Below are 13779 nucleotides of genomic sequence, written 5' to 3' on the forward strand. Positions count from 1 at the left end.
GTAAGCAGCAAATATGAAAAGAATGTGGTGAGGAATTTAGCTCAGGAGTATTCACTGAAAACAAGAGAACAAGGGCTACAGAAAACTTTTGGCTGGTACATTTTTAGAACACTCTTAAGGCTTATCATTAGCCAAGAACAAGAGACGTGTTCCACCAAAGCAAAATAAATCAGTGCTATGAATGAAAAAGGGCTTTTGTGACAGAGCAGGGCATCAAACTTTGGAGATGTCTTCCTCTTTGTATGTGCCTGGTTTGTAGATGACTCCTCTGTTGTCTTCACGTCCCTTTTTGCAGCTAAAATAAAACAAATGTATTAAATAATTGTAATTCCAATGAAGGAAAAGCACCATTGGTTACTTAAAATGGTCCATTATGCATGCATGAGATTATTTTTCTCTGTACCAGTGCAAATGTCACAGTAGCTTATTGTTACAAATATTTCAGGAGAACGCATTCTGCATGGCGATCAATGCTGATCGCAAAGGGATCAGGCTGTAGGAAAGTTTGTAATCTTAGTCTTTTTTCCAGAATTTGGCTTTGGTGGCAAGCAGTCTGGCTAAATGATCTCTTGTCAGTACAGATTTCTTCCCCTTGAATGATGTGACCTTTGGGAGAGGTTTTTTCTAAAACTCCATTCCCCTCTTATTTCACTTACTATTCTAGGAAAAAATGAAAGGATTTGAAAAGCAATTAGGAGCAGCAATGCTAGCAAAAAGAACAAGAAAAAGAACAAATGGCAACTGAGAAACAGAAAAACTGGGTAAGTCTGTTACTGACCCAGCCTGCTTGTCCCACTTAGTCTGGAAAGTGAGTCTCATTTCCTAACTGCTTGTAGGAGCAGTCAGTACCTAGAGTGGAAAGTGGTTTTGTATTCTCCCCCGTAGTCACATACAATTCCCTATTTCCTGTCCTTGTATCTTTTAAGGGTTTACATGAGCACTGTTCCAGTAATTATTATTTTGTGGAAAAACAACTGCATATGGTTGCTTTTCACAAAAAACCAACCATTCCTACAATGGCAGAATAGTGGCCACTGTGGCACAAAGGTCGCAGCAAGTAGAGACCTTTTAGCTGTGTAAACATACTTTGCTGGCAATAAAATGGAATTACTTTGGAGTATATAGTACAGGAGAGATAACGTCTACAGTGATAAAAACAAATCAAAGCTTGTAGGAAGAGATCGTATCTTATAAAAGTTCAAACACTACCACTATAAAAAATGTGCAAGGTTTCAGACACACAAGCACTTCTTTGTGTCAGAAGAAAAATTTGGTTTGACTTCTTTTCCTGTGATGTGACAGCCGGACATCTTACCTTTTCCTCTTCAGTAGCCAGAAGGCTACCACAAGAATGATGAGAACTCCCAGAATGCAGGCTATCACAACAGAAACAACAAAACCTAGGAAAAGAGGGAAAGCATACAAAACAGTTAATTTCATTTACTTGAGAGGGGAAGGTTAGTCTCTAATCTGTCATAACATCTGCATTCTGCATCTGCAACTTTCTTACAGCCTGCTCATGCCACTTTGCAATTATGGAATGGATAACTTTGCATAGATGTGTACTGGATGGTCCTAATCCCACAACTGGATCCACAGTTCACAATGCTGTGAATTTAGACACCTGCTGAAGTCACAAAGCCAACATGCAGGCACAGGCATAGCAGATCAGAAACTCTTGGATTTCAATGCTATAATGTGTAAGAAAGCATAAGCAAAAGTGAAGAACTAACCCCAGGCAACTAAGGTTGTTAAATTTGATGCTTTTTGTTTTTTCAAGGCAGAACTCCACCACTGAATGTGGACAGCTGAAGAGTGATATGCTTTGCTGTTGAGAACATTGCTTAAAGGCATCTAAGAAGAGAAGAATGAATTCAGGATATTAGCATGAAGAACTGAGTGATCTTTTTTGCATTGAGATCTTAAGCATTATCATTATAATGCCGTCTTTGATAATGACCTTCATATATATTTTTGGCAATGAAAGGATTTTTATTTATTTTGGCCATCCCAAAGATCCTGAAGGTGAGCACTCTTTTCTTAACTGCATTTTCATAATTCATTTACACATTGTTTTTTATATTTTATCAAATGACTGTTTCTCTCTAAGCAACATCAGAACCCTTTCAGAGTGAAGCTGACAGGTTTCATGTATTCCATCTAAATATTTTGTCTTACTAAATCAGCTGTTGAGGAAACAGAAATGTAAAACCTGGAGTTTAACCTTATCCCATTGAACCCCTTAGGTGCTTTATTAATTTTAAGTCCAACTGAATAGAAGACGCTTGCAATCCATGGAGTTGAAGAAAAACTGTATTTTAAAAAAGGGGAGTTTTGTTACAGTAAAGGTGTGTCAAATGGACAACAAAATATAACACCAAATAGATAATTGTAGAAAAAGAGCTTGTAGTTTGAAGAGGAAGGGTAGGGGGCATTTCTGTCTGATGAGAAGACCTTCTTGCAAAATTTAGTTAGATAGTATTTCAGCATGGTGCTATAATCAAAACTAGACACTAGTTCCCATTTAACTTGCGGGCAGTGGAAGGTTTGAACATCGTAATAAATTTCAGCTGCCTGTATGTGAAGCTGATTTTATTGGAATAGATTGCTGACAGGCAAAATACATTATAAACATATTTGAGTTTTGCTGAGTAATCCTTTAAGATTAGAGACATTTTGAAATGTAGTACTTGTTAACAGTGAGCATGAATTTAGATTTTAATTATTGGCTTCAAAATGTGGATGACTGAACACTTCAAGTCATTTGCATTTTGGATAGAAAATACAGCTCAATGGCCCCATCTTGTGGCATCTGTGCTCAGGTGAAGATGGCAGCCCTCAGTCTTGACACTGAAAAGGCAGAAAAGTTGCTCTGAAAACCTGCTTTAGTAGGGGTCTAGGGTGTGCACAACGGGATTTCTTTCACAAATTTCTGTGGTTGCCTGGCCTAAGCCATGATTCTGTGTATAGCCTCTTTTTCCCTTCTTAATAAGTGCGCTCTGTTCCTACCTGTGGTACAGCTGGCTGCATCAGGCTGGGCATTTGCAGCCAGCAATGAGATGCACTTTAATTGTGCCTTGACAGGAACCTTTTTTTTTTTTTTTTTTCCTCCTTGAGGTGAGCGGCTGCACCTGTGAGGGAGCCTTTGTGACCGTAGTAGGTGGAATGTGAGATTACAGGGGTGATGAATACCTTTTTTGAAATGGGTAGAACATTTTTCTATGGTTCACTGATAGAGTCAATGAGCTTTTGTAATTAAATGTACTTAGACTGAATGGGGTTTCTATTAAAGTAGCACTGAGCAATGCCTTTCGTAGGTGAGGGGCTGCACCTGTGAGGGAGCCTTTGTGACCGTAGTAGGTGGAATGTGAGATTACAGGGGTGATGAATACCTTTTTTGAAATGGGTAGAACATTTTTCTATGGTTCACTGATAGAGTCAATGAGCTTTTGTAATTAAATGTACTTAGACTGAATGGGGTTTCTATTAAAGTAGCACTGAGCAATGCCTTTCGTAGCCATAGAGACCAACCAGTTCTTGGGTGAGAACAGCAGGATGGGCAATAACCCATACAGTTCAACTCTGGTAAATCATGCCAACTTTGAAGATACATTGAAAATGCTTTTGTAGCTGGTGTCACCTCTGCATGGGAGCCAAATAATGTGGCTTAGCAGAGGGAGAGCCAAATGTTATTTTTGGCTTTGGCATTGGTTCACAGCAACAATTTTGAGAAAGTCACATCTGGGTCAAATTTTCCGCCACAGATGGAGATAATGCTTATGCTATTTCTGTGAAGTGTTTAGAGATTCCTGGATGAAAAGCATAGTATCTGATTTTCAGTTACTGGGATCATGGATTGTAACTCTCTAGCTTTTACTTTTAAGTATTGAGTGTGATTTACAGAGAGAAGGTAGTCAGGTGCTGAAAGGTCAGCTTAAGAAACAGACGGAAAACTGCATTTCTCATTTCTGACTGACAGTCTGACTCAGAAAATCACTGGCTCATAGATGCAGTTAGCAATCAGCAACATACCCTTGCCAAGTCCACCAGGTATTGAATCTTGATGAACTGAGAGGGTAGAAAAAGTAAAAGTTGGATCTCTAGGATTCCATGGTGAACTGGTCTTAAACATAAGGTAGCTGCTCACTCCAGAACTTCTGCTACTTCAGGAAGTGTTTCTGCAGTGGCATTGCTATAATAGATTGTTTGTGCATGGATTTAAGAAAGACCCTGCAGAGGAAGCCTTATAGTCTCAGAAACTTGGCACCTGTATTGCAAATCCTGATTCTGCTGTTTAAAATCATTGTACATAATCTGACTTGAGCAGAGATTTGAAGGGGATTACTAAAATAGCCATTGTGGACCAAACTAGTTCTCTAGTTGACAGCCGGTGTTTGAGATTGGAGGTTTGGGAAGAAAGTTTTAACCCTCTTCCTGGTAATATAAGGATGCCATGGGAGAGAGGGATGTTTCTAGTTGGCCAATCCACAAAAGCAGAAAAAGGACTGACATACTCTAGTTCTTTTCCTTTTTCACTATTTAGCCATCTTTTAGTTTACTCAAAATATTGTTTGTGCAACTAATACCAGTTTGTATATTAATTATGGGGCTATTAAGGATTGTTGATAATTTGATAAACTTGTAATTTTCTTATATATTTTGGTTAGAATCTAGCAACAAGAGAACTACTACTGTAATTCTCGTTTTAAAATGAGATTAAATTGAGACATTGTTCTATAACCATTATACTCTGCAAGTTGTGGCATAGGGACTTGATAAGAGGCAAGAAGATAGAATACAATATTATGGCTTTATATAGCATATAACGAGAAATCAAGGAACAGAACCAGCAAAATCCCAAGCATGACTTGCGTATGCCCTGTATGTGAGTTGTATATAGTCACAGAAATAACTTTTGTCTAATGCAGAGTCATATTACAGTCAAGAAATAAGGTTTCCACTTGTTACTAACATAATACAAACAAATCAGTTTTCTTAGCTGATAAATTGATAAGGAGGTTGTTCCGTTACTTATTTTTGACTCTGAGGCAGTAAGATTAAGGTTATTGCTTACTGCAGAGAACTACACGTGAGCAGAGATTGCAGAGACTCTTCATCATACATAGCAGAAAGGTATTCATGATCTTTCAGAAAGGGAAAAATCTTATTTTTTGTTAACACATGTGAGCTGATGCAGACTGATGCAAAATTTTGGTAGCCAACTGTACTCAGTATTTTGTTTTAGTCAGACCTTGAAACTGGGCTCCAAACTATAAACAAATTAAAATGAGAAAAAAGATGATTGATCAGAGTAACTTCTCTCAGCAGTAATTCAAGAGCAGAAATGGTAGTTTTAAATAGAAGAAAGATATAACTAAACTAAACTAGTTTAGACTTAAATATTTAGCTATCTGCTGCTAGTAATGGGAAAGACGATAAGATACCTTTGGCAGCAAATAAGCAAGGAGGTGAATGGAGAAATGACAATGAAAGTAGAAAAATGCTTCAGCTGCTTGACTGGAAAGAACTAGTGTGGATGCTTACAGTGCTTTGCACTGTAGTCTCAACAGGCTTGGGGACCTTTTTTTGAGGTATCTGGAATGAATGCATTCCTAGCTTCCAGAATGAGGATGGGTAGATGAAAACTACTCAGCTATTTTTGGGGAAAGTCACTTTTCTAGGCCTTTATTTACAAACGGGAAGCTGTGTAGAGACAGGAGGGTCCTTGAGAACCTGAGCACCTTTCAAGATGCTCAGTAAAAAGTACAAAGTCATATAGTGATGACTTTACTGATTGGGTGTAACATCTTCAGCTCTTTAATCATACGTTAAACAAGAGGATATGTTATGCTGTTTCTCTGCACCTCAAAATTGGGAAGTATCCCATCTCTTCTTAAATCACTGCCCCTGCTTCTGTGCTGCAAGTTAAAATAGTTGTTTTTCTAGTCAGTAGCTTTCTGCTGAGTGTACAGAAATGAGAACTTGAGGTATTTTGGATCCCTGAACTGCACTGAAAACTGTGTATTGCCTTTAGCACTGTAGCCTGCCCTTCTTTATATACCTGGTCCATAAGGCTTCTCCTGAGGATCCACTATGTTAACTGCAGATAGAATGGTTAATAAAATAAAAGTCAGGAGATGCAGCAGTTAAGGAGATGTAGCCTTTGTTTCTGGAGCTCTGGAGATTATGAAATGTAGAGATTTAATGCAGAGCTGGAGAATGGGCAGTCATGGCTTGTGGTTCAAGCCATATAGTCAGTCAGCTCAGAACTGTTAAATATTTCTTACTCCAGTAAAAATACAGAGAAATGAAGATCTAAATCATTAGAACTCAATGAGAGAAATGTGCTTAAGTAGCAAGGACAGTAGCATCAACATACTTATTTAAATAATTACTAAGTTATGTGCAATAATTCCAGAAAAGGCACTCAAAAGAAACTTCGTGGTAGAATTATGTTCCTCTTATGGGAAGCTTTAGAAAGATTTTAAAATGTTTCCATGAGAACTGAAATGGTCCCCAGCCACAGGATGACTTCTGAAATTGTCTCTGGGTTTTATCTCAAAGATGGAGATATGCTTCAAATAAGGGCCAAATGCTGCTGATGCTCCACACTGCTCTGGTTGGGAGTTTTGATGCAGCTAATCTGACAAAGAGACCAGCCAACTTTTGGTAACAAATCTAAATAATCTCTGATTTCAGAGAAATGTTTTGTCTGCGATTTGTTATGGCTGATCTCTAATTTTCACTTTTCTCCTTTATTGCTTTATATTAGAAAAGATTTATTATGAAAGGGGCTGTCTGCAGAGGGGAAGGGCAAGAACAGCTACTGCAGTATGCCTGCAGGGAGAACTGTTCCCTGCACTGGCTGTCATGTGAAATTTCCCCATATAGACAACTCCTGTGTTACCTGTTCTTTCATCTAAACTGTGAAGAAACTAGCAGGCAAAGTTGAAATGATATGCTAACACGTTTTATTTATTTGAAAGTTTACTGCTTGGCCAATCTTTTTTGTGAAGTCTGCTTTTTCTTTTAAAAATCTGTTACTCTCAATTTCAAATCGTATAGTGGCTTGCCTAGATTCATCTGCCTTCATTGTATATGCCAGCTTCACCACTGCTTAAGAGTATTTGTTTGCAAGACAACACAGAAATTGGAGTAATACATTTGGCACAAACAGTATACTGAAATGCCTTACTGTGGGGCACAGCTAAGCTTTTCATCACAGATGCAGGTTTTTGTGCAACCCGCCCCCCCTCCCCAACCTATGTATTGTCATTGTGTAACACTGCATAATTAAGCTTTTCAATCAGTTCCTCCTCGTAAGATGGCAAATTTTTTTCATTTGTAACACTGGATCGTACAATCCAGTGTTATGAATTATTTTTATTTGTCAAGTTTGAATTCCTCAAGGACCTCTTCTGATTCTATGTAATATCCCCAAAACAGTCTCCCTGAAAGGCAAAGTTGTGATTCCCTTTAAATGTGTGGTCTGCATAAAAACAATCCTGATATTCCTGAGAACCAGCAAATGTCACTGGTGAGACACAGCCAGCTAAAGGACTTAGGCTGACTGAAACACCTCAGCTGTAGAGAACTGTTTAGAGTTTGGAGTGACAGCAAATATTTCTGCTAAGCATTACAAGGCCAAACATATCTTCCTTCTTTTATCTCCTTGCATTTGATCAGAAGGGTTGCAGGGCTTGCCTGATACCCATTGTGGAAAGAAAGCCTTCTTAGATACTCTCTGAATACCTTATTCTCGTACAGTTGCCCATGCAACAATGTAGTAAGAGAAGAACAGGGAACAAAGTGAACTGTGGGAAAATGAGATTGCTATATTTTTGTAGTGGTACAGTGCAACAGGACTGCCACTTCAGTATTTCAAGTTTACACAAATCACTGTGCACTGTCTCTTTGCATAGAAGCGTTCATACAACTTACCTTCACGGAAGGAGATAAAAACCAGTCTTTCGTGAAACTCCTGAACGTTTCGGAAGTTATCGACCATTTCCAGGGGTTCTGGGTCATCACTCTCTGTGCAGTACATGGCTGTTTCCAGTGCCAGTAACTGTAAAGGGAAGCACCCTGTTCAGCTCCCGGAATACAGCAAAAGCAATGCCAGTGTATGATCACTGAGAGGGTGTGTTTGAAATCAAAGGGGTAGTCAAAGGGAAGAGGATACGTTAAGTAATACCTAAGTCTTGCGTGGCCTGTGAGCCCAAATACAGAATAATGTGTAAACAGTGTGACATCTCCAAACCCACACCTGTATTTTGTTTACATTCTGATAAAATTAATCCTGCTTGGTAATTATCTGCCAGGAAGGCTGGATGAGAGGAAACATGGTGGCCCTTTGCAGCATGTTCTCCCTAGCACAGTCTAACTCCTAAGCAGTACTAAAAGCTACGTTATGGAAGAACTCTCTACTTCGTTAAAGACATGATCTGGCAGAATGGACAAAGTGAAGAATGGACTTTCATAACAAGGAGCGTGCAGTAATTTGATCAGAGATTTTGGCGATAACACTTTTCCCCTGTGTTTATAATTAGGTGAATCAGAAGATAGTGATTGGGAGTTTATAGTCTATGTAAGTGGACACCTAAGAACAAAAAAAGTTAATTAGGTGAGCACAAAAAACATAAGTTGGAGAAAAGCCAGGGGATTCAAGATTGACAAATAACACATCACATGCTTTTTAGAAAGTTAACATCTACCCAACCTATCATACCTAACTAAGTCATGATCAAAGTACCACTAAAATACGTAGTGAATAGGGTTCAGACATGAAGCCTGAACAAAAATGATCTGGAAGTGACTCATGGGAAGACTCAAAGCAGGGAGTAAGTACATAGTGAAAACAGAAATTAATCTAACTTGACTGTGATTTTTCAAGCTGATACTATACCAATTGCTATGCAGTTGTCTGTCCTTTATTTATTCTGGTGAACTGAAAACGTGCTAACTACAAACAGAATAGGATATTGATTTATGTCAGTTCTGTGCTGTTTTTCCCACTTAAAGGATTTTAGCAATGGTCATCTTTCAGTTTTACAGGAACGTAAGAGAAATCCAGGAAATGAGAATATGCATTTACTATTCTTTAGCAGACACCAATCAGGAAAACACATGCTGTATTTAAACTTGCCTGCTCTTGTGAAATTTTAACAGGGTGGCGGAAAACTGTCCAGAGAACACTAGGGTAGCAAGGAGGAGTTGTCAGGGATCCTTCATAGCGATAATACTCATCCAGTCTGTCAGGAAGCAGTTCTTGAATATTGAAACCAGGTACTTGGACCATCTGATCTAAAATAGGATATGCATGTTAAATGCTGCGTCATTACTACACAGGTAGTGTACCAGTGAAGTGAATTTGCTTTTCAGTAAGTAGGATGCTTTCAGCCATATCACTAGGAAAAGAAAAATACATTTTAACAGAGATGATCCCAGTTTAATAAGGAATACAGCTTTTTAGGTTTCCTGTGTACAAATCTTGTCTTAGATACCAAATCAGAATTCTGTAAGATAAACTGTGGCCATATTAACCAAAAAACACCATGGGCAAGAAATAAGGCCCAGTCAGAAACACGTGGTGAATGCTAGCCATACAATCTTCAAAGAAATGCACTGCATTTGGAAGTCTTTCACAGTTTGTGACAGGTTTGCCTGGGATTTCTGGACTGTTTCTTCAGCCGGTTCAATCGCTCTCAGGGTGACATCTGATACTCTTAGCCATTCTCAATCCAGTGCAGGCTTATAGCCACTCACCCTTGTATTTCACATTCCGGAAGTGCCTGAAGATCTTTTCATAGGATGGGTTGAAGGGTCCAATCTGTAATGAGCAGACTGTTAACAGCTGTGCAAATCACCGCAGTCTGAGTATGAGTCTTTGCCTCTGCACGCAGCAGACAGCAGTATTTGATGGCCTCTGTCATAAGGCAAGTGTCTTCACTGTCCAGATATTCATATACTAGAACAGCTTAAGTACCCTTTTTACTCGAAACATTAACACTATTCTCAGAACCCCAATAATGCTCTTACTCGCTCCAGAGCTATTAGAGCTGCGTTGTCATAATGCTATCTGAACAACTGCAGCGTAGACCTCTTGTGTGCACTTGAAAGACCCTATTGCTCTTGACTGCTCAGCACGCTGTGCAAATGAAGAGAAACCGTTTCCTCTGAGAACATTGCAGGCATAAGTTCTCAACTGACAGGCTTCTCAGATCATCTACTGGTTTCTAGTCAAAGCCACATTTTCCCACCCACAAACATTTTTTAGTCTGCTGCTCCTCACAGTCCAGGAAGATAGAGAATTACACTACTGGGTACCGCAGGGCCGCTGGCGAGGGCTATAACTCAACTACCTGGCAAGGGCTATAACTCAACTATCAAACAAGACCATGTTTTTCAACTGCTACCAGCAGCTTTTCAGTCTAATAATCAATGCCTTTTTTATGAATTCTTTAGAGTTGGTGCTTAGCAATTCCTCTGACAACCAGACATAGTAAACTAGCGCCCTTAGATCAACTGTAATAGCCACCAGCTGTCTGAAAGTTTTTCAAAGACCTGATCTCCATTGTTTCCTTATTTGATTTTTAAACACCATTGCTTAGAAATAACCAGAATCCCAGTATTATTCCCTAGCATAATATACAATATTCTGACACTTTTCACAGCTGCAACTTCCAAATGAAGTGAAATTTAACACAAAATTATTGTCAAAGTCTTAGAGCTGCTAGGAAGTGAGCTTGGATAATATTAATGAGAATTAGAGCTTTGTCTGCTAACTAGAACATTTTCACTTTTTTGATGGAAATGTGAAAACCTGGGTATTTTCAGGTTTTTTTACGCTGCAGAAAATCATCTTTATAGTTACCTTATTGAGGATTTTAATAGCAAGAAAAAGGAGAATTATATATGTACAAACGTCTAAAAATTTTTCTTTCAGATCATTATCTTTAATTGCTTGTATGTGGGGCTTTAGAGGGGAAAATTGGAAAGCTGTCCTTCTGTCATCTTAAAAAGGATACTGAATTTCCTTGTTTACTGTAATCTGAGATTCAAAGAATCTGGGAAGTTTGCGATCTGAAGACTGTGGTCAAATCCTAATTACATATAGTGGCCAAAGCCAGGGTTGTGTCTGCCTATGTCTCTCAGCTGTGTTAAAACTGCTTCATGCTACACGAGGCAGTTTTTAGTAAGTGAGCTTGAAATTCACTGTTGTCTGTTGTTTGATAAACTCTACCAATCCTTAGTTTGTAAGTGAATGCAAAAACGGATTTAACACAGCTGAAGTTAATTTACTGAAAAACATGAGGAAATATTCAGAATTCCTCTTCTCTTAAAATTTGTTCCTGTTTATGTATGTGCTTCTGGAATCTGGCCCTTCTTTGTGAAAGAGAAAAGGAAGAACCTTTATTCAGCCACAGCATCGTTAAATAATCTAGGTAATTTTGTACATTAAAGGTCTCTGATGACTTAATGATTGAAAGCATATTCTAAACAAAAAAAAAAAAAGGTCCTGCATCCTACCTCAAGAAGAATAGCCAAAACCGCCAGTCCATCCGCTTTGTCCATTGCTGCTGTTATATCTGGATATTTCTCGGAGTTATAATGTACAATATGCAGCTACAAGTAAGGAGATACTATGTTATGGTAACGTCTGAGGCATGCTCACATTTCTGTTTCACAGCTAAAAAGGACGAGGGCAGCCACCTCAGGCTAAGACAATACAATGGGATCCTTCAGTGATTTCTGGGTGTGATGGTAAGATCTTTTTAGAGAAAAGCAAAAGGTCCTGGAACTCCTGCTCCCAGCCCCGCTGTAGCTGAGTTACCCCCCCGCTACATAATGGTGGGGAAAGAGGATCAATCACTTCAGCTTCAAGGCACCTTGACTGTAGTGCTAGTAAATTTTTCTGAAAAAGTAACACCTTAGCACTCTTGGGGCTCTCTGATGTTTAGAATGCAAAACCTGGTGTTAAATGTAACTAGAGAAGAAACAGATTCCTAAAGTGCTGTTATGCAAGCAAATTATTCTGACTGATTTATCTTTTAATCATTCTGGGGTAAATATCCGATTGGTACTGCTTTTCAAAATCTATTCCCAAATAGATTTTGGGAATCCCCAATCCCTAATTTAGGATTAGAAAAGATAACAAATAGTTCTTTGCTGGATAGAAGGTGAGTAAGGGTAGACAGAGAAGCAATGTCGTGCAGCTAAAAGATATACCTGGCTTACAGAGAAGAACCAAGGTGTCAAATATCTAGCAATTTGCTTGAAATTACTCAAGTGACTGAGTGCCAGCCCTGAGTTTAGAACCTAAATTCTAACTCCCTGACTTGTGGCATATTCATGAAAGTACATCGGAGTCCACATTCTGCAGTGCACAATGCATTTTTTTAGTATATACCCAGATCATAAATACTTGGATTAGAGCCTTGCAGCCTTTTACAGTCGTATACCCAAGATAAAGATCCCACTTTGAAACAATGGGACTTGCCCAACCTTCTTTGTTTCTTTCCCTGATCTGAGCTTGTCTTACCTCTGCTGCAAAATGCTTCCCACTGACTGTGTGCTCTGAGCCTTCTGACTTGTTTCTGTTTCCCCAGTGTAGGTGAAGTTGAGATGCGGTGTATTCAAATGGGAGGTTTCTGATGTACATAGTAGGCGACAGATACATTTTCACTGTAAGCAGACCAAAACCAGATGGGAGCAAATGATACCACAGCTTTCAAGCACAGGGCAAATAAAAATACTGTGTCTAAGTATATTATGTATGGAGCATGAACAAAGCAGATTCTTAACTCAAATCCATCTCAGTCTGTGGCAGGAGATTAACACTTTAGCTGTCTTTAACCCTTTCTAGGCAATTCAGGAGAATTTAGAATACACCCTTTTCCTATTTTCTTAAACTAAAGGAATTGAATGTGAGAATTGTTGCTAATGGATATCTTTCTTCTCCCTGAAGAATGCAAAGTTATCTCAGTCTTATTGAAGAGACAGTTATTGACATGTCGAAGCAAAGCTTAGGCTCATGTGCCTTCTTTCAACCCCCTTATAATGGTTGAAAATGGCTTAATAAATTAATATTTCTCATGGTATTTTTAAACTCTTGTTATATTGAACTCCTCTGCCTCTTAATCTTCTTTTAGGAGCATATGGCAAAACCAAATAAACTTCCCCTCTCCCCACTCCCCCCGAAACCCAGAGCATTGATATCAAGCAGCAAGATAATCACGGGCCTTAAGAGCTAGCATTTCCTCTCTTGACATGCTGGAGGGAGACCTTTGTATGCATTACCCTCCCTTTTGCTCGCTAATGCTCTCCAGTGTGGAAGGCAGGCTGGGTTACTTTTTTTGTGTAGAAATTACAGTAGTAGTTCTCAACTCAGCAGAACCTGAGTTGTTCACTTGAGAAGTTAGGTACTTCATAAAGCAACGGTTTATGTAAAGAACAGATCTATTTCTTTGCAACTTATCTTTATTATTTTCCAGTGTGAATACAGTTTATTTCTGGAGTGTCCCAGATGTGTTTTGCAGGGGAAACAATGCTCAAAACCTTAACGAGGGAACAGCTGCAAACCGTTGTATTTTTATGCTAGTGCTTAGAAGCTTTTTTTGAGCTCTACTGTTTTCATAGAATCATAGAATCATTAAGGTTGGAAAAGACCTCTAAGATCATCGAGTCCAACCGTCAACCCAACACCACCATGCCCACTAAACCATGTCCCTAAGCGCCTCATCTACACGTCTTTTAAATACCCCCAGGGATGGGGACTCA

General features: G+C 38.9%; 1 protein-coding gene across 1 annotated transcript in view; it reads right to left on the reverse strand.

The window, feature by feature from the left end:
* Positions 1 to 213: 213 nt before the first annotated feature.
* CA12 (carbonic anhydrase 12) overlaps positions 214 to 13779 on the reverse strand; it is a 25909-nt gene continuing 12343 nt past the window's right edge. Inside the window, exons 4-10 of the mRNA XM_009273993.1 lie at positions 12542 to 12684; positions 11530 to 11625; positions 9766 to 9829; positions 9146 to 9303; positions 7942 to 8068; positions 1316 to 1400; positions 214 to 295 (exon numbers count right to left, since the gene is read on the reverse strand). Of these exons, the coding sequence (XP_009272268.1) occupies positions 214 to 295; positions 1316 to 1400; positions 7942 to 8068; positions 9146 to 9303; positions 9766 to 9829; positions 11530 to 11625; positions 12542 to 12684 (755 nt within the window). The remainder of the gene's footprint in view (positions 296 to 1315; positions 1401 to 7941; positions 8069 to 9145; positions 9304 to 9765; positions 9830 to 11529; positions 11626 to 12541; positions 12685 to 13779) is intronic.

Source organism: Aptenodytes forsteri, unplaced genomic scaffold (genome assembly GCF_000699145.1).
Source record: "Aptenodytes forsteri isolate BGI_AS27 unplaced genomic scaffold, ASM69914v1 Scaffold239, whole genome shotgun sequence".
NCBI lineage: Eukaryota > Metazoa > Chordata > Aves > Sphenisciformes > Spheniscidae > Aptenodytes > Aptenodytes forsteri.